General features: G+C 44.2%; 1 protein-coding gene across 2 annotated transcripts; it reads right to left on the bottom strand.

The window, feature by feature from the left end:
• Nucleotides 1-234: 234 nt before the first annotated feature.
• Nucleotides 235-19,302, bottom strand: LOC139613000 (neurexophilin-1). 2 transcript variants are annotated; one of them, XM_071469228.1, is made up of 3 exons: nt 18,731-19,302; nt 4,718-5,437; nt 235-2,209 (listed from the first exon to the last, which is right to left on the bottom strand). In XM_071469228.1, exons 1-3 carry the CDS (start codon nt 18,785-18,787, stop codon nt 2,000-2,002), a joined length of 987 nt encoding a protein of 328 aa, XP_071325329.1. In that variant the 5' UTR covers nt 18,788-19,302; the 3' UTR covers nt 235-1,999. The 2 variants fall into 2 exon arrangements, with proteins under 2 accessions (XP_071325329.1, XP_071325339.1); XM_071469238.1 differs by having other exon boundaries at nt 2,066-5,437.
• Between the last annotated feature and the right edge of the window lie 5,354 nt (nt 19,303-24,656).

Here is a 24,656-nt window from a genome sequence, read left to right as displayed (position 1 = left end):
TGTTTTGTCTAGCTCTTTTCCAGACGCGCATTTTCATACCTCAAGGTTATTTTTCCGAATGCCTATTTATCATTTTAAGCTTTGCGCGCCGCCCCCCGCCCCTTTGTGCCATGACTAGTTATTTTCTCAAATGACTATTGTCCACCTTCTCATTACTCGTGCTCAAATGCCCTCTGTGCTCTGAGAAACTCATACTCTTTAATTGTTTTCTTTTCATGGACAACCGGAAGCTTCCGCACTTGTTGTAAACCCTTATGCCCATTACCAGTGATTGTTGCCTGCAGTTTCTATCCTCTGTGTGTCTTTGTGCACGTGTTGTCGTACGTGTGTCCATGTGCATGTTTGACCCAGAATCCTGCTCTCACAGATTTCACATTAACCTCAATCCTGCTTTCTTCCAAATTAGATTCCTATTCTTCTGTCTCCGTGTTGACTTATTTGCTTCCCTTTCATCATCTCCGGCAAGGTTATCCTGAGGCAGGCAGCACTTTTATGGGAACAAGGGGGCGTGGAGGGAGGGGGTGCGGAGGGCCTGGCTTTGCCGCCAGCCATGCCTTAATCGATCTTGTTTAAAGGGATGTTGTGAGCTGAATGTTTGAACCCATCCCCTCGTTAACAGTTGTCTGGGATTTAATTAAGAAGTAGAATGAATTTAATGTCAATTACATCTTAAAATGAATGGGGAGTGCGAAGATGCACAACAAAGAAAGTGAGAGTGACAGAGAGGAGGTAGAGACAGAGGAGGCTAATTAGAGGATGGAGTTGTGTTCATGCATCATTCCAGCTGAAACATTTCCTTCCCCTCTCTCTCATCCCCATTTCCCCCTCTGCTTCTTTCCCCTCCCATTTCCCTCACTCTGCATGTATATCTGCAAGAGCCCTCAGCAAAAAAAAAAAAATTGTCACATCTTCCTCTTTGCCGTTGGCTCACAGTATGGATATGCAAATATGCGAAAATAGAGGCTTCAGCACTGTTGACACACTCTTCCTACACATGAAGCACAAGCAGATATAAGCGCTGAGTCTGTTTCTCTACAACTGAAGTGGCTCAAGTACTTGTGTGTACTTTATTGATTTTTAGAATGTCGAAAACCACAGTAAATGCCATCATATCATCCATACAGTATATCATCCACATGACACAGAGAAGCAAAACCATGAGGAACAAAAAGGTAAAACAGACGACCTCCACTGCACCCACATTTAAATACAACTTTATTCAGATCTGAGGACTCGTAGCTTTTATATATATATATATATATATATACGTATATTTATGTTTTTGACAGTTGCGTTTTGTTACTATTCTTTGCCGAGTGGACCAGTGTTGTGTTGCAGTCTCTAAGGCCGAATATCCACGTCTGTTGGCACTAGATGGTTCAACAGTAAGGCTGCTGCTGTAAACAACACTGTCCATCCCGCAGCAACACGACTGTCTTTTTAAACTTAGTCCAGCAGCCTTTTTTTTTTTTTTTTTTTTTTTTTTTTTAAACTCGCACCAGAGAGGCGGAGAGGGCGGAGTCTCAGTGAGAGTATTGCTGTAAATCTGAGAGGACTGGTGAGGAGAAAAGTAAAGGGCTTCTTCTCCACAGGTAGCCCCCCCATTTGTTGTTCTTTTTTCTACATGAGTCCAATGCCGTGGGCTCGTGTTGCCCAGCTTTGATTCCAACATGTCTGAGTATCCAACTTCTCTCTGGACGTCCTGCAGGAGGCGGGAGGAGTATCGAGGTTACTGGGGCGTATCTGTGGCGGGCACTCTGTTGGCATGCTCTCGAGGAGATTTCATGTCCTCTCAATCCAAGGGCTTATGTAAGATGCTTTGAACAGGAGAGAGGAAAATACCTAAACCAGCACATCTTAAGACTTGTCTGCACACGCATTTGTTTGATGGGATATAGATATAGAGCGAAATAGATAGATAGACAAGGGGAGAGGGAAGTTCTCAGCGCTGATGTTCAGTTGGCTCGGCGTTAAGCTCACAGAGATTAGCCAGCTCAGCTCATCGCTGTGCGCAGGAGGGCGGGCGGGGCAGCAGTAAGGAAGTACCTGCTTTAGGGTTCAACGCCAGGGTGAGGGAGGTGGAGAGGGTATGGAGGATGAGGCCAGTCAGCTGGGTCACACACAGGAAGAGGAGAATAGCGTGAAGACAGTGGGGCATATGGCTGACGAACGTGCGGACGTCTGAACATGCAGACGGAGGCAGAGGAACCTGGGGGATGAGGAAATGGATGAACATGAAGAGGCAGTGGTTCATTCATGCTGGTTGATGAGTTTTACACACATCTAACTTTGTACAGGAAAAAGGACCTTCAGACAAGTGCCAGGGGTTTAGTTTGAGTTATTGCCAAAACCACATCTATATTATGTGTCTACATCTCATACGTCTCACTGTGACTGGTGGAAATCCTCCTTGTGACAATTCTTGATTGACGCCTCTTGATTGTGAGATACTTTGACGCGCAGTAAGAGATAGGTACAGTGGGGGCCAGTACAGTGGACCCCACTGTACCTATCCACTGTCTGTGTTGTCAGCAAGCGAGGTGGACGAGCTGTGCACGTATGAAATATCTGCTGTGATAAAACACTCACATGCAAGAGGAGACAGAGGTTTGACTGAGCCAGATGTGCAGCCTTTATGATGTAGCTGTCTATCCCCTGCAGACTTGTTTGTGCACTGCTGCCATTTGCTGTGGGCCAGGAGTTGATTTGGCTGCATATGGAGAGGAGCTACCCCTCCTCTTTTAGAGTAAATTAAAAACTAAGAGCTTTGATGTGCAGATTTACAGGTCTTTGTTACTATCTTTATCCCCGTGACTGTGTTTTCCCTCCTACTCCTGCTCTCGGAGATCACACAGAGCAGCCAAGGCGATGCATTTATGTCTTGCCTTATGCCTCCCCCCACAGGAGGACGGCTTCATGTGGTGACTGCTCGCTGCTGCACGAGTCCACCTGGGATGTCATGGCACAGTTTCAGCCAAGCGTGTGAATGCACAGATCTCTGCTATATCCCTGATATCACAGTATACCAGCATCAAACCGGTTATCTGATACCGCCGTTGAACAGCTCTCCACACTTGTCTTGTGACTGTTCATCGTTAATGAACCGAGAAGTCATTGTGTCCGTACGAGCAGGGTAGCGGTAACCTCTCAGTGCACAAAATGTCAAGTTGCCTAATTCATAGCTCTGCTGTGCGCTGCTCTCCTCTGATATTGTTTGGGAGAGCAACATGAGATGGGCCAGCCACCGGCCATTTATCTTAATGAGAGCAGTTAACTCTGAGCTGAGCTTTGGCTGCCGGCTTGTCACAAAAAAACCCCCAAAAAAACACAACAATCCCCATGAACGTCCTCTTATCCTCCTACCCACTGACTTGATTTTCAGGAATACATTTCGCCCTCTCGTTGAAACCTTAATTAGTTCTAAAGAAGATTAAATTATATGTAATTATTATGATAATATTTTCATTTATTCAAGATAACGGGCCGACTTTAGTGAACACAGTATTTGTCGGGAGAGAGCAATCTCCCTCACACAGTCAAAGTTATCAAGGCGTGAAATCAGGAATCCTGACGGCAACAAAATGTAATCTTTTTCATACAGAGGGGACAATAGACGGAGCTGCATACTCTACATCTCCTTCTCCACTTTAATTAAAAGAGCCCATTGAATCTCTCCCTCTCTCGCTCCCCCACCTCTCGCTCTCTCTTAAGTGTAGAGGGTCAATCCTGTCTCTATGCAGAATCTAGTTATTTTCCTCGCACTGAACTTGTCTTAAGCTCTGGTCCTCGATCTTTGCGGCGCAATTGCTTTTTCTTGCAAGTTCTCTTCCCGCCTCTTTTCCCTCTTTCACTGTTATGGATGTGACATAACATAAAGGATGTATAGTAATTAAATGTTGTGATGATGCCGTGGCGGGACACTCAGATGTGAGGATGTGGGCAGGGTGTGAGAGGTTGTTCTGGGATTGAGTTGGGTTCATGTAAACAAAGATGCCCTTTAAAAAGACCTGGAGTGTAACGTGAATGATCCTGTGGTTGGTTACACTTTACATTCATCTGTTCTTTGTGAGAAAAACAATGTTCTGCGTTCCCTCTGGTAAGTTTGAAATCATGATTATATCCGTCACAATGTACGATGTTACCACTGTATGATGTCTGTAAGAAAGTCTGAATTCTAGTACAACTCTCCAGTGAATCATATCACAGCATTTAAATGTGCAATTTCACTGCAAAGACTTCCTTGTGACTTTGCAAAAGAGCAATATTGTAAAGGGTGATTAAAAGGACATTCAGACAACATTCACAAATGACTTAATGGAGGAGAGAGATAGCTGGCGACAAGTTGGCATTTAGAAATTCGATTGAGGTAAGAATGTGCGTGTTGGCGGTATTTAATTTTCACAACCAGTCCGGTTAACGAACGCTGCAGTCAAGCATTCCCAGTGCCTCATTATCTGCATACTGTAGTTTTTGTTTTGCATATATGTTTTTACATCTTGCAATAGTCAGGCTACAGAGAGGGTTTTTTTTTTCAGGATGTCTCGCTGCCACAGCGGCATTCAGGACCATTCACAGCCCTGGTTTCCTCCTCATGTGTTGCAATAACGCCGACTCATCCCCCTTATCCTCTCCCCTCCCACCTCTCCTCCCCCCTACAAGTCCTCTAGCCCGAGGGCAGGTAGGGCATCTCATTATGGTAGTTGTAGTCCGGGCAAACCTTCTGCACCAGGCGGTAGTCCGTGCTGTAGAAGGATATGTAGATACAGATGACTTTGAAAGGCTTGGAGCAAATCCAGGACACGTGGCTCTGAATCTGCTCCTGGAAGCAGGTCTTGGACGGGTCGTAGTTGCACAGCGAGGTGCGCTTGCTGCGATCCACCTTCTCATAGTCCACGCGGCAATTGAAGATCTTGGAGTCCTTGGGGTAGACCACGCTCTGGCGCTCCAGGTCAAACTCCACCGCCTTGACAGGTGGCACCAGGCTGACTGAAATATTGCCCTGCCCTGTGGAGTTGTGGCGGAAGTAGACGCTGAACGTGCCGTTACCGTGGTCCACAATCTTGCCGGTGATCAGCAGGTTAAGCCTCACCGTCTTGATATTGGAATAGAAGTCTCCCCAGCCAAACATCTTCTTGAACTTGCCGGTTTTAACAATGGGCCGGCGTTTGACCCTGGAGCTGGAGGCATCGGGCTTGAGCAGGTCGCTGCCCAACATCTCCCAGAACTCCTGTTTAGAGAATTCCTGCTTGGAGAAAGGGACCGGGGAGCGGTAGGGCAGCTCCAGAGAGGTGGCATTAGCAGCTCTGCTCTTACTGTGAAGCATCCAGCGGCTCAGGGGCGAGAGGGGAGTCTGCCCACTCAGGAGGCCCACTGTCTTGGGGGAGCCGTCTGAAGAGCTCTTGGGGTTGGGCGGCTCATCTTCTTGACCCAGGGCCACCTGGAAAGAGGGGGGGTTGAGGTGGGGAACCGAAGAAGAAAATAGAGAAAGAAAGTAGACAGTTATTAGCAAGGCAGAAAGGAACGTGGACAGAAAACAAATTAAAGGTTTAATCGATAGTTAATTTACAGTTCATACCTCTTGTGGTAGTAACCGTGACATTCTATCAATGTTTTATATATAAATAAATGGTTGAAATTTTGCAGGTATTGCTATTATTACATTCCTTTGTTTACTTCGGCTGCAAAAGAAAATACTCCTTTATGTCTAGTTTTCACAGAGCCGATGTAATTCCCTAAGCTCACTTGTAATAGGCTCATATGCCTCCTCTGAGCTACTGGTGAGGCCAAAGGGATCAGGGAACAGATTCAAACAGAAAATCCACACCAAAACAGAATTCATATAAAGTGTGTTACTGCCATGGTCTTGGGCAGTTGAATCGATATTTGTGAGGGTGGACAATTTTCCACAAAGGCTATAATCCTGCAAAACGATGAATCTCTGTCATTAAGAAATGCTTTCTGGAGTGGTTTCTCTGACAACAGAGGTTGGAGGTTGATTTATGCACTTATAAAGTGTCTGGATGCACCAAAAGCAGTAGGATTCATGCATGTAGTTACAAAACACACTGTCTAAACTTCATCCAAGATGCTATGTTAATGTTTCCCTCTCAAACAATCTCATTTCCACTGGAGCTAAGAAAAGGTCGCTTGAAGATCATCTATGCAACTGGAGAGAAATTGTTCTTATATAAAATCTTAAAGGAACAAAGTCTAAGCTTTGTTTTCTGTTGTAAAGTGAGCTTTTTGCTTCTTAAGCACTGCAGTGTGAGCTTGAGTAGAGGGGAATTTATTATTGCCTCAAAAGACTTGGTTGGAAGATCAAAGTGTCTGAGGAAGGGAAGGTGGGCAAGCGGTGGGGGGGCCAAAGAATCAAATGTAATGTCCAATTAAGTCCTTCCAGTGTTTTAATTAAAGACAAAAAATCTGTATTGGCACCCACACAAAGCTGTCAAATGTTAACATCAGCTGAGGGGTGGGGAGGTGGGGGGAGAGGAGTGAGGGAGATAAGATAGTGCTGCTGTGCTCAGCAGTAGCTTTGTGAAGAGTGTGTGAATGTGAGAGTGAAAGTAAAGGCTAATTATTCAACAGTAATGATCTATTAACAGGTAGCTCTTCTCTAATGTGCCATGGACGTATCCAGCATTATTATGTCCCATGGAGTTGGCAGCAGAGAACACACACACACACACACACACACACACACACACACACACACACACACATACACACGTCGTTTGTGAGTTTTGAGTTGTGGTAAACGAGAACAATAAGTGATGCAAATGTGAACAGTGGGGTGAGTTAATGTATGTGTGTGTGCTCCACCCGGAGAGATTTTACAATGATGCATAATGCATGCATCTCTGTCTGTGCTCTGATCCAGCTACAGTCTTGACTGCCAGGGCTTCCTTATACTGGCTTAGTCAGGATTATTAAGCCTGACTCATTCTTATTCCATTTTATGCAGGTTTTTTTCAGGCTCACTCAGATTTGTTCACTTGCACCGCAGTCAGTCAGCGATATTGATTTCCTGTCCCTCTAAAAACATGTATTTCCTTTCATATCAACGTGGATTGCATTTCAACTGCCTTGCGAGGATTCCCGCTGATGTGGTTGTGGTCTGGGGTTTGGACTCAGATGAGAGGACTCCCCTCTCCCCTTAATCTGGCCTTATTCCCAAGGGGATGTTAGAGGCCAGACACCATCTCCTCTAGTTACCTGTCTGCTGCTACGCTACAGTGCCGCTCAGATCCTTCAGCCTCCCCACAGGGGCCGATAACAGCCCTGACAAGGACTCCTTCCTCTTGAACCAGGCAGTTCTGATAGCTTTTTTTGAGAATCCCAAACTCATTAATAATGAACAAAAATTTGGAAGAGCTGAAGACATATTGATTTAATCTTTTTCTATTTTTGTATTTTTTTCCAGAGATGGGAGCTGGGGCCAGGCAGGATGACTTTGATGACAAATACACCATTCCCCATGGCTCCTATTGAAGGACTAGTTTGTGTTTGATTTCTCTTCTCCAATGAGCCGGTGGCTGCTGGGCACAGAGGGTAGCACTCGGCCTACCTCCCCAGATAGCACTTAAGAGCCCCTGCAGTGTCCTACAAAAAGCGCTTGAGGCTTCTCAAAAAATATGTCATCCTTTAATTCTCTAAAACTGCCCCCTGCTTTTAAGATCCTGATCATTTCGCAAGCTCTGCCGCTTGTCTAGAGCGATTCTCAGATGGCGCCAACACTGGTATCTGAGCAAAAACATATTGCAGAACGCTTTGTTGTTGCTTCCATATTGAGCAAGGCATCCTCCCTCTCTTGCACAGTCTTCATTAGAGAGCCTGAGAGGCCAGGCTGCAGGAGGAGAGATGAAGTGAGCATTGTGCTATTGTTGAACAGAAGATTTAAGTGTCTGGCACTGCTCGAGGTTTCAGATTCAGCGTGCAGCATCATTGTCAAAGACAAATGTTCGAATGAGCTTAATATGGCGCCAGGAAAAAAAAAAAAAAAAAAAAAAAAAAGGGAAAAAGCGGAGCCAGAGCTGTAATGATTACTGCAGCAAGAGAACACAAACCGTGCAGTTGTCCAAGCCACCGTGATGCTGTTGTGATTTTATTTGTGCAGAGAAATGTGCCCAGTAGTATGGATTGTATGGATTCTCCCCCACTATTTAGCAGAGCTGGTCAACGATGCAGCTCTGAGGTCACTGAGGTCACACATTAAACGGCAGCACATAACATTTTTTATCATTAAATATTATAACAGGCGCTACTTTTCCACTCCATTATGAGAAACTGCACACTGCTACAACTCTCACTGCATTTAACTAGGGGAGTATATGAGGTGTAAGATTTAACCATCAGCACGCTTCCAACTTTTGACTTGTGCAGTGTAAGCAGGTTGAAATGGCGTAAAATAACCTCAGAGTTGACTGTTGTTTTCACACTGCAAAAAGAGTCATGCATTGCTTCACTTTAGAGGGACAGTTTCACATTTTTACATGCACACCGAGACTTTGCTTTGTTCACAGTCGAGCACTGATGTTGTCTGCTTTGAGTATTCATATCACTCACTGTCTTTCATATTTAAAATACAGTCATAGAAGTCATCCTTTGATGATGCACAACAAATGCTATCTATTTTGCAGCGATCTGTGTCATGACATTAAAGAGGAGTTTTGATGACTTAGAAAATTCTGCAACAGCAAAGTATTTCCAGGCTAATGTCAAAGATTTACTGTTACTCAAGCTCATATTATATGCATTTTAAAAAACCATCTACATAGTGTGAGACAGTAAAATGCTGCTTTCAGAGGCCAGCACAAGTTTCTTCCAGACTAAGTTTGTTTTGTTTCATGAAGCTTGGCAAGATATATCCCAGCTTTAAGTACTGTAGGCAAAGTGTGGGCGATGGGCAATCAGGTCTTATTGAGGGGGCGGAGGTTCAGGGTGATTTTGTCATTTGTCATGTGCGCTAAGTGAGTCAGTGAAACGGCTGGAGAGGATGGGAGGTGGCTGCAGGCTCTGTCGCTGTGGTAATTGTGAGTCATTCAGCCTCAGTGAGCACAGGCCCCAGGACTCTCTCCCAGCAGGGAGTGTGGGGAGGGGAGCGATCCTCACAAGCCTGCCAGCTCCACAGGCAATAATCAGCCTGTTACAGTGACAGGTACACCGTTTTAACCCCTTTCTCCTGGTGACGGACGCGCACTGTAGCCATAAAGAAGAGGGAGAGAAGAGGAGAGGGAGCCACTTAACTGGAATCTGTGCCATAACTCTCACAGTGGCAGGGGACTGGTGACAGACCAGTGTGTCAAACAAAGAAGCAGGTTATTGGACTAAAAATGGACTGAGTTAACACAGACTTAACTTGTGGATTTCCTGAAAATGCACAAATGACAGTGTTGTCATTTTTCAAGCAAAAATGCCAAAATTCTGTGGTCCCTCCTTCTTCAATGGGAGGAGTTTTGTATTATTGTAAACAGAAAATCTTTGAGTTTTGGACAGTTGTTTGGATAAAAGCATTTCAAAACATCACAAGGGGTTTTAAAAAAATCATGACAGGATCAGTTTTTACATTTTTTCTGACATTTTATAAATCAAACAATTAATTAGTTAAAGTGATTATAATAAATATTTAAGCATCTTTTAGATCATTGTTTTGGTTTTATGTCCTGCAACTCTTATAACTTAGTTTTAGAACACCATAGCATAGAAGAAATAAACAATAAAGATTTAAAAATGAAATCATTAAAACCTAAATCTAATCTGAATTTTAGACTCATTCAGCAGCTGAACACACTCGTCATATTCTTTCTTTGGAAAATTCATCCCAACACGTTTGCAGACATGCCTCCCACAAATGTGTTGACCCCTTTGCTTTCACCTTCTGTTCAGTTCATCCCAAACCAGCTTGATGGGGTTTAAGTCTGGAGGCTGGGCTGCTCTTCCATCATGCGGCCTAGTTCTTTTCTCCTAATGCTCTGGGTCAGTGTCTTGCTATAGGATGAAGCCCTGACCAACCAGCCTGTCTTCCTTTGTTACTTGCCTCACAGTACTACTTCCTGCAGTACAGTATTGTCCTCATAATGCGTCAGAGGGTGTAGTAACACAGTTTGTTCAGCCACTGCCTTTGCACAGACAGAGGGTTTGTAAGTAACCAACAAATGTTGGAGCACCTGTAGAAAGTGTTTGCTTCTTTTATTTTCACTGCTGCAGGAAAAACTGGATGTGAACCAATTTCTTAATCCATGAAAAATAAAAAAGTATGTTTTCTATTAAATTTACATGATTTTTTTTCTTTTAACTTTTGCGGTTTACCACTGACCGTTGCACTATTTAAGGCTGCTCACTGGAATATAAAGAATGGGAATGGGGTTGTTCTTATGGCTGCATGAAGTGGAAAGAAATAAATTGATTGATTGATTGATACAGAGAATCTGCCTGTTGAGCCACCCTGCGGGGCTGAAAGCATGTGCTTGTCCTGGGGAGCTGACAAGTTCAATAAGCACTCCATTTTCCTCTGGCTGTTGAGTTGAAATCTTCATCTCTGATATGACATCAATTTTTAATTACAGACCCAGGCAGCTCAGATTTCTTAAGTGTTCGTCAATGCTTTATTCTCTTTTTTCTCTGTCTCTTTACCCATCTCCAGATCTAATATGTTCACTGCAGGAGACTTCTCTGTTACATGATTAAAGTCGGAAAATGGCTGTGCCCTTATAACTAATTATTCTCCTGGCTAGTGTAGATCCAAGAAGAGGTGAGGGGGAGAAAGGTAATTTCACAAGAAACAAGCCATTTGACTCTTAATGAATAATTTACTCCGGCTTCTCGGGGGTCACTGGAGCTTAGATCTGCAGTGGGTGAACAAACTCACTACAATGATTCTTTTTTATTCTGCACTCTTTTCTTGAGCATTTCTTTTCTTCCTGCATCCTCCACCCACTTTCCCATCTCATTTTGGACAGGTTCAGTTGTGTGGTCCCTGTGGATTTGGGCTCATTTTGTATGCTCAGAGAGGAGCCGGGCCCTGAATTGGCTATCAAATTTTTACATTATAAGATATCGACAAGTTGGCGGTGCAAGGACGGTGGAGAGGAGTAGCAGGGGACGGTTTCTTCCCGGTTCCTCCCCAGGGAGCTGGGAGCAAAGCATGGGCTGATGGGACGGAGCTGATTAAAGCTGCTGCTACAGTACTCACACCTGTCTTGTAAAAGCTGGAAGGACTCTACAATAGTCTCAATTGATGCCAGTTTATGAAGGGCTGTTGTCTGACTTAATGTGCCCGTGTGTCAGTTGGATTTTGAACACCTGTCCTGCAGCTTAACAGCACTAATACCTGAACAGTTGCCTGTTTGAAGTCACAGCAAATGAAAAATACTTTCTTGTTCATTCACATACTCATGAGCAAGGCAGTTAAATAGTGTCAGTGGAGGTGCTAAGTGGCCAAATCTGACTGGTCTAACTCTGCAGCTCCCAGCTGAGAATGTGTGCGGCTGTGTGAATGGGCTCCGTTCACACTTTCAGTAGCACTAAAAGGCAATAAATCTCGGGCTCTGATCATTAGTGGGCAGCTCAAAATGCAGCTGCGGTGGCATCTACAATGCACTGGGTGACTTCAGTGACATTTAGAGGTTTGCCAGATGTGTGCACATTTGTGTGCCCCTGATTTGTTTGAAGCTCTGTCCAGCTTTACGCATTGCATGCATAAGCACTTTTTTTTCATGCACCACAGAACTCAGTGAAGTAGCAAACTGCTTAACAAGTTGGAGTTAAACTTTTTGTGTTTAGCAGCAGTCTCAAACTCATAAAACCAAATGTGAGCAGGCAAGTGAAATCTGATCACAAGTGCTTAGTTGTGAGACATTTGATTCGCATCCTGACAACAGGTGTGAACCGCAGCCGGATCAGACACAATCTGGAAATGTTTGACCTACAGTATGTGTAGCAGTATAATGCGCAGCTGGTGTTGGGTTCTTTTAATTATGGATGCAATCTTTCCTTAACCTTGACCAAGAAGCTCCAGTGGCATTAATCTTAACCAGACCTGAACTATAGAGGGAGGAGCTTAGAAAATGCTCGTATGTCACATTTTAATGCAGCGACAACTGTTAGAAACACTTCTCCAAACAGGAAACACCACAGCTCTGTGCAGGCTGACTGTGAAGTGCAGCATGCATACAGTAGGTGCATCACTACTCAAACTGACGTTTCCTGGAGAAATAAAGGTTAAACTGATTTCTAGTCATTGCTGCCCTATTTTCTACAACAATACAACCTCAATTCAATTCGGAAACCACTTCTGTCTGAAATAAATGCTCCTGTTATCCATTCATTGTACATAAAATGGTCTTCTTTCAAGCTCCTTGAGCGTGATCCTTGTGGCTGTGCTGCTTGTTTTAATTGGAAACCCCCTTAAAGACCCTCAGTGGGCCTTGTCTGGACACGTCTGTCTCTGACCCTGAAAACCACTGTACCGTCACTGGGCAGCATGCTGGTAAACTGCACACTAGATGTTCATTCGAGCAGAACAGACTGTTAACAGATTGTGAGAGAATCGAGAATATAAATGGGCTTTTCGTTCCGCGGTCTCATTCTGGCGTGGTGTCCAGCCGATCCGGTCACACCACAATGAGGTCAGCACGGACCTCAGAGCCTGAGGCATCAGAAAAGCTTCAGTTTCCCTCAGAGTTTAACAATGCTGCTGATGGCCTGGTGTTCCCGCTTCAAGTAAACCCATGTCCCCCCGGTCCCACATCACCTTTTCTAACGATGTTTGTGTGCCCACAGATCTTGAAGCAATGAAAATTTTTATTCTGTATTGACACTTTCCATAACAATTTGCATTTTCACAGTGCAGTAAAGCGACTTTTACTAGCAGAAGCTCTCTGAAATTAAAATGCCTCATGGATTTTCCCGTCCTTAGTTATTCCTCCGTGTGCGAGTCAAACGCATCTTTATCTGGATCCCCTGGGAGTTACACCTCCTCATTCTACCCAAGGCTACGAGTCATTTCTCTTTAAGCTGTTCACTGTAATCCACCCTTCACCATCCCAACCAGACAAACCTACAGATATTCTTCCAGGGTCTTCTCTGTCTCCCCTGCAGTCTCCCAGAGAGCAATGCCACAATAAATTGTGCTGGTTTTCAGCAGACAACGTATTCTGTCTCAGGACAGCTCAGCGCTTCACTATGAAGGGCTGTCAGTGTGTCAGAGAGCGTGCTTTCCCTCCCTCTCTCTCACTCCCTGTCTCTCTCTCTGCCTGTCTGTGCGGTGGGGCTACTGGGAGCCTGATGGGAGGAAGGGGTGGAGCTGGAGTTTGGTTGGGTTCCTCTGTGGGTGGTCAGTGGAGGAAGAGGTGCACACTGTGGTTGAGAACAACTCAAGCTGTTTTTACAGCAGGCAGAAAGCTACAGAGGTTATCCATTCTATCACCAGCAGCTCTGCCCATCCAGCCCTTCCTCATGTTTGTATATTGTTTTTGTGACTGCTCAGTGATGGGTTGTGTATGTGAACAATACAAAATGGAGAAGTCAGAGCAAAACAGGTGAAAATACAAAGGAAAGAATCCCACAGGTGTGGCTTCCCATCGAAAGTGCACATCAAGACATTTAAAGATGACGAACAACAATGGTGCAACTGCTTTTATAAGCATAGCTTTACTAATAAAAGGGTATTAGCACATTAGACAGGAAACGCTAAACTTTTTTAATTTTTATTATTTTTTTAAGAATTCCCTGGGAAAAGTTCTCAAAATTAAAATTTGAGATTCTAAATTGTGTATTTGAATTTCATGAAAATCCAGGCTGAAGCAATGATGAAGTGATGATGTATAAAATGAATTCAGTGACAGTGACAGTGACAGGGGGGTGTTGGGGCTCCTACAGGAAATTGTTCATCCCCTAGATGAATGGCTAACAATGGAAGTGCACATTATTGTGCTGCTGATGTTGAAAATGCCACGACCTGATAATTGTCCCTGTAAAATCACCCCTTTATGATGCTTCATGCACTCACCGGGGGGGGGGGGGGGGCATACAGGACAGATGTCATCAGCACAATAAACTGCTCTGTCTGTTTCGTAGCCAAACCCTCACTTATGATTTGACAATTACGAATGAGTTTAGTGTTTCCGGCGCCTGTATCGGATGTGAGGAGAAGGAGGAGGAGGAGGAGGAGGAGGAGGAGGAGGAGGGGTGTAATCTTATGAGCTCTGACATGCAGATTGCAACAAGGAAGACTCAGGAGAGCGAGACAAAGAAAAAATTGAATTCACCCTGCTGCTGCTGCTGCTGTGTCACATTCATGTCCACATGCAATATATGCTGTATCAGACTGTGAGGTTTGTTTTTCTGTTTGTTTTCTCAGGATTAAGGTGGTATTTCTGCTTAGCCGGGGATGTATCTGGGTGGACAAGGTCAGTGACCCCGCGAGGAAGACAGGTATCTAAGAAACGTGAATCTAAGACTTTCTGACAGGGCAAAATGGAGAGAGAGAGTCTGATGTGGTCCGAATTAGTAGACAGCCTCTGCTTTTCAACCACACACACGCACAACACACACATCTGCAGGTTTGCACAGTGTGTGCTCGTGCAGCGTTACACCTTTGCTGTGTCGGGATGTTCCAGCCAAACTTCAGGCAGTTTTTGCTTCGATTTAACTCCGTCTTTTGCCTCAGTTGTTGTGTGCTATGTTGTGATTCAAATGTGTACAGCTTAGTCACAGTCCCCTCTTTGTTATGAAAGGGGTTTGGGCTTTGTGAAGCTTTCAATGGAAGAGCATAATTTGTTTTTAATTGATGTGCCATGTTAAATAAGTAAGTGTTTCCTTGCTGATGGTAAAGTCAAATGGAGGTTGACGGTGAAAGTTTTGAAAAGAAAAGGCGACGGCAGCAGCAGGAGGTTGTAATTTGCGAATGTGAATTCATGCAAGTGTCATGTTTTCTTTCTATCTTGAAATTGCCTACAAAACAGAAAAGAGCGTGGCTCATCAAACTTGGAATATGTATGAATGTCTTCCTTCAAATTCTGCGCTCGGCTACAGAGGTGAAATTCAGTCATCAGGCGTGATGGCCGGTGTCTGCGTCTGTACTGAAGGCAATCAGAGGGGAGTATAAGGGTGGTCCCATCTCCCAGTGCCACACAGAGACAACCTGAGGCTCATCTCTCTCCCAGAAAAAAAAAAAAAAATCTTGTATGAATTGGAGCATCTGTGAGCTCAACGTGAGCATATGAAGAGCCGGGCTCCTGCATCCCCCGGAGATCTTCACCACATGAAGGTTACAGCACATGCAAGGATGAAGGTCAGACCTGCTTCATGAAAAAGCTTTTTCGTGGGCGTGCACTTATACGAAAGTGCAAATATTTACGTCTCCTTGTTGAGTGCTGAGCAAGTGAAATTATAAATGTGTTTAAAATGAGGCTTTAACCAGGCACGTCGAGTGAGAGCTGCATCTCCTTCCTACAGAAGGTGGGGTGATGTCTGAATAATTGCAGGAGGGAGAGAGGCTGCAGTTCACTGGAGCAGCTGAGTTCAATGCACTTCATCCTCCTAGTAGAGATTCAGATTGTTGAAGAAGGCGAGAGCAGTCGCTGTTCACCCCCCCCCCCCCCCCCCCCCCCCCCCCGATTCGGTCTGGGGCTTCAGACTGCCAACCTTGTGCTGTGCTCAGTTGAGGCACAGTGCTGCAGTTGTAATTATATATGGATTAATGTGTGTTTTCTTGGATATTTCTGCGCAAAGGGAAGAAAGAAGCTGTGATGACTGTCAATGAGGTTTATAAAAACCTCTGAGGCAGATGTTTAACTCACTCTCCTTTTTTTCCTTTTAGCACCTTCTTCCTCTCGCTTCTTCTCATTTCCTTTGTTTCTACACCACCCTGTACCAGCTCTGTGTCAGCTGATCTGCTATAGGCACCTGTCTTTCCTCTGCTTACAGGGTGAGCTCAGTTCACCTGGAATGTGCTGCTTCATGGATTATGTCCTTACAATGTCTGTAACTTTCACAGTAGAGCCTGAGCAGTTAATCATTTTATCAGTCAGCTGATTGACGGAAAAATAATCAGAAACTATTTTGATAATCGATTCATGGTTAAGCAGAAAAAAATGGAAAACATTTGATAGTTACAGCTTTGTAAATGTGACAACTTTTCCTCACACTAAAATGAATGTTTGGGCACTGGACTCTTGCTGTTTTTCTGAGATTTTTAAGACAACACTATTTACTGAGAAAAATAAAAAGCAGATTAATCAGTGACAACAATAATCATCAGCCTCGTTGCAGCCCTGTTTCACTTCTTGCCTCTGCTTAAGCAGCAACTGACTTCCATCGCTGCTAATCACAAGGACAGTGAAAGGACAATAAACATCAAACCGTCCTCCTAAACACCCCACAGATTTTTCTCTAGATATATGCACATTAGCTGTTAAGCTGACTGAAACAAACCCAGTCATCTTGCAGAGAGTCAGACAAAAAAACTCCAACCGCTGCCAAAAATAAACATAATTTCTCACGCACTCAATTATACAACTGAGATGGTTTATGTTATTCATCATCCTCCATTCAAATACAGAGAATAATCAACATTTGAAACACATCATTCATCACATAAACAACAACCGGAGTGGCACCTTGTGTTAATACTCATCTATATTTGTAGCCATTTGCAAAAGCTCCCTCGAGCCCTAAACCCTGTCTGAGAATTGCGAAGCTATTACAACAGAAAATCATCCAAATCGAATTTTTAATGCACAGTAGGCTTATATGATTATTAATCACGGCTCTGTTGCATGAAAAAAGTTACTTCATTTATTAATTGCTCTATAATTTATCAGTGTCACGGGGCTAATGAATTACCCAAGATCTCCTGCTGTGGGATGTCATGTACGTTTTTCATAGATACATGGTCTTGTGAGGGGGTGGGGTGGGGTGGGGTGGGGAGGGGGGTCCCAATTAATTTCATTATCATTAGCCACAGACCTTCTGGGTTACAATAGGCTGTAGCCCTGCAGCTCAGAAAATGCTCCCAGAACCAAGACAACACAGAAGTGAGTGTTAAGCCTATTATCCCACACTCTTGTATCTCGGCTGAAAAGGCGCTCATCCCCCATATTCCAAGTCAGCGTGTGGTCCCCTCTTTCTCAGATGTGTTGAAACAGCTCTGTCTCAACTAAACAAATCTGTGCACATTCAGTCACTGACACCCACTGTCTGTTAGACCTCAAATCACCAAGAGGGCCATTACTTTACTCTGAGCTCCTGAGCAATACCTTAATATGAAAAGCACAAGGTCAACCTTGAGGAGACCCCGACACAAACGGGTGCATCAAACAGCCACTCACTTAAATATTTTCACTGCACTTATGTTTTTTTTGGGGGTTTTTTTTGGAGCTTGCTCATTTCCTGGGCCCTGTGATGAGTGAGCTCCACTCAGCCCAGGGGTTTCCGAGCAGAAGGATGTTTTCAAGTTTCCTCCTGTGAATCAAGAGCTGATTTCTCATTAAAGGCTGCTTTTTAATAAATCTGCAAGCCTATACATGAAAGAGGAGTGGGTGATCTAAATTTGATTGTAAGCTTATGTAATGTTGGATGGAAACAATTCAGGCCAGTGGGGGTCTTTAGGAAGGTATAACAATTTACTTAGGTAAAATATACACAGGACATTTTGATTTTTTTTTATGAGTTAGAGAACAAAGAGTGACATGAAGAGGTTTCTCTGGCTTCAAGATTATCTCCCCACCATCTGTATAAATTCCGCATTTAATCATATCACACTCCTCTGCTCCTCTCACCTTTTTGACATGAAAAAATATTCCCGCCTCTGTCTCATGGATCCTGCAGAAGCTCTGCACATGATCATTACCATACAACTTTAGGGTGCAAATGCCTGTAGCAAACTAATGTCACGATTCAACCAGAACTGATCAAATATGTCTTATTTATTTATTTTAATTCATTTGAATTCGGCCCACTCTCTTCAGTTTACACGCAGTTTGCAGTTTAATACGCAGAAACAAGCTTTGACTTGTACATTTTCCTTCTAAAATGCTTTTGCAGTGTTTGTTGGGGCTGCAGCTAAAAGTGGAGGTTCAGCCTGTCTGCATTTTAACTGATTTATGACACTTGCGCTCTTTTCCTGTAATTACAGTTATTACCTCCTTGGGCAGGTACAATCTTTCAAGGCATCCACTAATGTGCAATGAGTGATGGGTTAAACAGGCTGAAGCGGACCGGTAATGAACACCGGCGGCACGGTGCGCTCTGCCCGCCGCCAGCGCGGGTGTCCGCCGGGGATCGTGATGGTGCACCCGGCGTACCTGAGCCGAGCGGGGTCAAAGTGAACATTAGCGTCTTCGTAATTATAAAGTAATTAGAAATAATATCAGAAGTCAGCAGAAACGCGTTCGGAAGCGTCGCGGAGAGAACAGCAGGCGTGAATGATCTCTGCATCTGTGCGAGAGGCAGGGACGAGCTGAGTGGGCTGTGATGTGTTACTGTGACTGGGGTCATCTCAGCTGCCAGTCACACGTCTGTCCACACAATGTTAGTCGACTTCAATCAGCGAGTTTGGAAGTTTTTTGGTTTTTTTTGTTGTTGTTTTTTTTTTTTTGTGTGTGTGTGCAAACGCGGTGCAGACATCTCACCGCGCCTCCTGACGTCTCATAGGTGAGGTGAGGTGATCTGAAGCAAGATGCATAAAGAGGACAGTGTGACTTTTCCCCCACTCCCACTCTGTTCTTACCAAACAAGCGGTTCCGTTGAGGAGGAGCAGGATGAAGCCGCGGTTGGGACGCATCATTCCGGCGCGTAAAAACCCACAGCTGCCCCCTCCCCGGTGGCAAAGACAAGAATTAAAAAACTCCCTCACACGGGCTTTTCCTCCTTCAGGAAGACGCTCTTCCTCCAGCACCGGATCCCTCTCGGCTGACGCAGGGTCCCATGTCCAAGGCAGACTGAAGTGCTGCTTCCACAGACCTCAACGCGGCTGGAGTCTGTTCTGTGGTCTTTCACCAATCCTGGGTTTGAGTCAAATTAGTTGGTGTATGAGAAATCCATCAATATGCGGTAAGGCTGTTATCATCCATGCAAACAGAATAGAGACATCCCAGGTCAGAGTGAAATGGGTGGACTGGGAAGTGGGTAGATCATATGTGGTCGTGGGTGCCAGTGGAGATCCTGGAGGGATGGAGCCGCTGCCTCCTGCAGAAACTGTGCGATGCTGAGTCTGGCAAGAGCGAACACACACGTTTTAACAGTTTCAACTCTCTCTCTCTCTCTCTCTCTCTCTCTCTCTCTCTCTCTCTCTCTCTCTCTCTCTCTCTCTCTCTTCCTATCTCTCCTTCTGTGTGTGTGTGTGCCTCTCCCCCTGTTCTCTCACCACGAATCTCTTTCCTCTCTCCCCTCCTCTCTCTCTTTCCCCCTCCCTTATCTCTATCACTCGCCACCTATCCCACATCTCCCTCCTTCTCTCTTTCAGCCACTTTCTCTAATCCGATCCACCAAATTCATCCTGCACACAATCAAACAAGAAACAATTAGAATAAATAAGCAGTTGCTTAAAAAACCCCAATAAACATCTGTTCCACTTGGATTAGTGCATCTGTCACTCCTTTCAAATCCCTTACTAATATTTCTGACATCAGTTTCTCAAACCTATAACAGCCGGCTTTAGAAATCCTCTGAAAACTTTGAGGGTAGTTCTCATCACTGAGCCTGCCATTAGATATAATCATCATCACTGTGGGTGGGTGAAAATCATTGATTGGGAAGGACGGGGTCTGTTTTCACACCGTGCTTGTCACAACAGAAACAACTCCCGTGTCACATGGTAAGTGAGGATTTCGCTGCCGAGGCTTTGCCGATACAGGAGCTCATCACTGAGCCTCCTCCTCATGCGCGCTGTCACATCATGCACGTCTACAGTCAGACTGTTTGCCCCCCCCCCCCCCCCCCCCCCCCAACCCCTCCCCACCCCTCACCCCCAAGGGCCAGCCAGTGATCTGGAGCCCTGCTGAAGAGTATCGACGTACCCGCCGAGCACCGATGAACCAGCGACCGTCACCTCAGTTGGGTGTGATTTATAAAGACTTTCCCCAATAACGCACAGTTCATTAGGAGCAGGTTAATGGACTGAAATGCAAGATATCACTGCACAGGTCCCCTGACTCCCAACAGCTCCATTTTTGCTTAATTAGACTCATAGATGAGCTCTATTTGCTCTGTCCATCTCTCTGTCTTTCCACTCCCTCCTCTTCCTCTCTTACCCACAGCTCCCTGACGGGCAGCACAGAAGAAGAGGACCTAGTCTGTATCTTTGTCACCAGGTCAATACCTTTTCTATCAGCGTTATTTTGTCTTGGATCAACATATTTGAAACCTTTTGATCTGGTGGTTTTTCTGCACCTGCTAATAATGCATGTGGTCTTATCTGCTTGTGCTGCTGTAAAAGGGTTAATTGATCGCAGTTCAGGGGTTAATTGGCTCGACAGACCTAATGCTGAGGGACCTGACCCCTGGAGGTGCAAGGTCAGAGCTGGGGAGGGGGGAGGGGGTCCTGTCAATCCAGAGTGACTGAAACATCAAAGAGTTTGGCCGCAGGAAAGTCTCGAAGACGACTGCTCTCTTCCACCCGTCTGACTGTGCACACATACAGATTCCCTGCTCATTATGATGCAGGAGATGCTGATGAAAGATGAGAATGAGCTCATCGACTTAGGAGGTTGCTTGATCTCTCTCCCTGTTTCTTTTTATTAGATTATTTCAAACGCTAAACGTGTCTCTGTATAATTCGAGCCTGCCTCTTCAGTTGCCCAGGGTATCAGGGAGCTCTCTGGGAGAGGAAACAGCAGCCTATAAAGGGAGATCCGCTCCCCAGCCCACAATCCGAAGAAACAGCAACCATAATAAAACGCCTTTTAAAACGGAGCACGTTCATTCATACACACACACTTTCACTCTTGCACATAATTATAGGGCCATAACTCAGTCTGTATACTCTCTTGGGAGAAGCCAGACAAGCGGCTGCTATTTTTTACTCACTTGGAAAAAAAAAAAAAAAAGAGGAAGCATTGTGGATGCTCAGATACCCATCATTTGACACCCAGGATCGACTTATCTTAATGTTGTTTCACAGACGACTCACATCAGCATGACAAATAGGAATACGTGTTTGTATATTTCCTTTTTATTCCGTTCTCCTGCCAAACTCCAACAATTGTGCTCAATCATTGCATTGCTTGACACGTAATCCTGTTTCACACTGTAATTCAGTTTGAATGAGGAGCTGCAGGCAACAGACAGCCTGGTGAGATGTCAGAGACCCCGACTTCAGGGTTTATAAATGATTGTTGGCTGCCCTCTAGTGTCTCCTGTCACTTTTGCACCCTCAGGATTAAAGCTGAGTCTTTGTTGTGGTGGCTCTAATTGATGCTGGAGGTCATTTACAGGGTTACTTCACCCAGATGTCAAATAGAGCTATTTCCTCACTTAGATCTAGTAATATACAGATGTTATTGGTTTTATTTGTCAAGGTTTCAAGAAAGTCAGTCATAACAGAGGAAGTGAATTTGATTGAGCTTGTCTTGCGAACAGCATTGAACAATTACAATTAAAATCTAACAGCTGCATCCCTTTCCAGAACCAAGGTCCCAGTTCCTTCTGGATTGTTACTGTTTTGTTGTTACCCAGACTTTATCCGGCGTTCCCTCTGAAGATGTGACATTCATCTATACGGGTTGAAGATTGTCACGGGCTCTGTTAAATCACTTTTCGAGCACTTTATGCATATGCATTTAAGCATGCAGTAACCCACAATGCACAGCACTGTGACGTTAAAGCGGGGTTCCTGGTATAATAAGAAAACGTAGAAGAAGTCGACATGAATAATTTTATGTGTCACTAACCAGCATTGCATGTACTTGTTTGTTTTATGATGCCATAAACTTAACTATGACACCAGAACCAACATGGTACACTAATTTTTAAAAGTTGCGCTATGATATGGGTGAGCTGGCCCTTTAAATACCTGCAGTAGCCCTGTAGGGCAGTTTTTTTAAAGACTAAAGAGGACACCTGTGCATACACAAGCAGGTGACGTGATACACAACAGTCCTGCCAATAATTTTACATTATTCTATGTATCAGTAGATGTTGCTTTTGCACCAAAAATGCAGCAACAACAAAAGCATCAAAGAAGAAGACTTTTCAGAACAATCAGCTTTGCACGTTTTATAAAGGAAATGCATTTAACACAATCTCAAGGATACACACTGTTGTGGTGATAAACATTAAATCTAAACTTTTTTTTTGTTTGTTTTACAGTTTAACTTCACAAGGCATCTTTAAACTACACACTGTCTGAATTGTCAGCCTCACACATAACTGTCCACAGAAATGTCTCTGTCCAGGTGATATGACTCACAGGTGCTGCTCCTCAGACAGCTCAGAGCCCTCAAACCCTCCTGACATTATCACTCAGTTAAACAGGTGATATCAGTTAAAGTCTGTGAAGGTTTATTGTTGAGAGTCTCCTGTAAAATTGATCTGGGTTCTCTGTGAAACCCCCCATGAATAAATCTGGTTTTAACATAACTTTGAAATACTTTAAGCAAGACAAACAGTTTCATTCACCTTTATTATGTCGAGGTTGCGGCAGAAATGAGACAAATATGTAAGATGAAACCTAAAATATGTCAATTCTGGCACTGAATCAATGAGAAAATGTGTTTCTTCGTAATGTGGGTGAACTCACTCTTTAAATAGCCCAAATGAACACATTTCATGGGAATGAAATTGATTTTCTTTTTGTTTGCAGTTTTCTCATGTTGCAAATTATATTTGTATTTGCAAATTGATCTCTCAGTGCCAACTCATGTGTGATACAGATGTGCTTGTTAAAGTGCTGGATGTGTCCAGATGTGACTCAGGGCTGAGCAGGAACTCTGAGCACCAGCCAACCATCAGGGGGCGCTGCAATCAAAGGAAACACCCTGGAGTCACTGAGCACCTCTGGCTGTGTCCAGACTCCTGCTGCATGGATTTCCACAGCCATCCATCAACCGTGGTAGACTGATGTCTGACATCACGAACAGGGTGTTTTGTTCACTGCAACAGTTTCCGCTATTGTGAGAAGCACAATGCTGAAAGGAGAGTGTCTGTTTCTGGCTGCTGTTTCTGGTTTAGGACATGCAGATAGTATCAAGCTTCAACTCCGGCACATATTGGAGTCTCTATCTTATTTCAGTGTGACTCAATCTGATGTACCATCTGTATGTTGAAAGAACAGAATACCGCAGTAACAGTAGGAGCAGGGAACTTTACTGTCAAGAAATATTTCCCGCCGCTCCTCTCCTCAGTCCTCATCTTTGATCTTCAAAGATATAAATAAACGAGGCACTTCAAGATAATAATGGACTGATTGAATCTCCGTGAGCTGCTCGGTGACAGCGCTGTCAGTCATCGTCTCCTCTGCTAATCAATGTCTTTCTTGCGAAGGGGGACAGGAGCACAATAAGAGAACAGGTCAGGAGGGAAGTCGGCATGATGACAGATGCTGGCACTAGAAATATAGACATGAGGGGAGGTTTAAATGTGGATTGAGGGATGAAAAGAGGTCAGGATGGATGAAGGAGAATCAAATCTCCAGCTCTGGGGAGGTCTACACACTCAGGATCCATTAATCCTGCACTGATCCCTTTTTTCTTTATGTTTCATTTTCTCCTTTTCCCTCAAAGGAAAATGATCTTTCATTTTCCTTTGAGTAGTAAGTTTTCCATTTACTGGAATTTCTGCTCAATGCCAATCTTTTCTTATCGACTGTTAATCATTAAATTTTCAGTATGGTGTATATATTTTCATGCCTTTGTATATTTTCTCTCTTGTTTCTATTAAAAACATTCCCACAAATGGAATATTCTGTGACAGACTTTGCCTTCAGATCTGATGTAAACTTTAAATGCACCACAGAGGGTTAATTGAGTTGCAGGAGGGAAGGGATACACATTTGGGACTTGTCAGCTTTATAATTTTCCTCCCTTTTTTTTCCTTATTGAAGAGGAGTGGATTACTTCCAGACCTTGACAAGGAGACTCAGACACAGAGGCTGGTTTCATCCAAGTGTTCCTCCAAATCTTTTTAGCCATGCTCATGGTGTGGCTGCAGGGGAGGATTGTTGGACAGAGTGTCGGCCCAACACTTTGGTCAGATGACAAATTAAAGCCTGAATAAATGAGTGGAGAAACATAATATATGCAGGTGCACTGCATGGCGCAGTGAAGCAGGTAACATCCAGTCATGCTCTGAGCAGTTGATTCTGATTTTGTTTCCAGGTGGTGAGAGGAAAACATCTAATGCTAGGTGACTTTGAAAGAGGGTTGACTGTTGGGGCATTGATAGCAGGAGGGTCAGTCACAAAGACAGGAACAGAGACTAAAGTGACATCTGCATTGAGAGCTATGGGAAAGACGTCAGTAAACAGGGTTGGAAATGGTTTTGGAGTGTGTTGGCGTGATACGTGAGGAAGGACAGGAGCAACTCTTCCTCTGGTGACTGAGAAAGTCAATTCAGGACAGGATCAGACTGTGCCAGTAAAAATATTCTGTTGACAATTACACAGAGAGGGATATTATAGTAGGGCTGCAGTGCATTAACCCCTGATTACAAAGGTGAAT

The sequence above is a fragment of the Trachinotus anak genome, unplaced genomic scaffold (assembly GCF_046630095.1).
Source record: "Trachinotus anak isolate AG129_WGS33_773 ecotype Australia unplaced genomic scaffold, CSIRO_AGI_Tana_v1 ptg000003l, whole genome shotgun sequence".
Lineage (NCBI taxonomy): Eukaryota > Metazoa > Chordata > Actinopteri > Carangiformes > Carangidae > Trachinotus > Trachinotus anak.
The sequence above is the reverse complement of the archived record's forward strand: the minus strand, read 5'-3'. Positions and strand labels throughout refer to the sequence as shown.

What these genes read in the sequence shown, in the direction of transcription:
- LOC139613000 (XM_071469228.1), bottom strand. Translation starts at nt 18,787, where the DNA reads ATGATGCGTCCCAACCGCGGCTTCATCCTGCTCCTCCTCAACGGAACC. An exon ending in TCAACGGAACCGCTTGTTTG is followed by an intron (nt 5,438 to 18,730) that starts GTAAGAACAGAG and finishes CCCTCTTTCCAG; the next exon opens with GTGGCCCTGGGTCAAGAAGA. An exon ending in ACTACCGCCTGGTGCAGAAG is followed by an intron (nt 2,210 to 4,717) that starts GTTTGCCCGGAC and finishes CTCATCCCCCAG; the next exon opens with GTTCCTCTGCCTCCGTCTGC.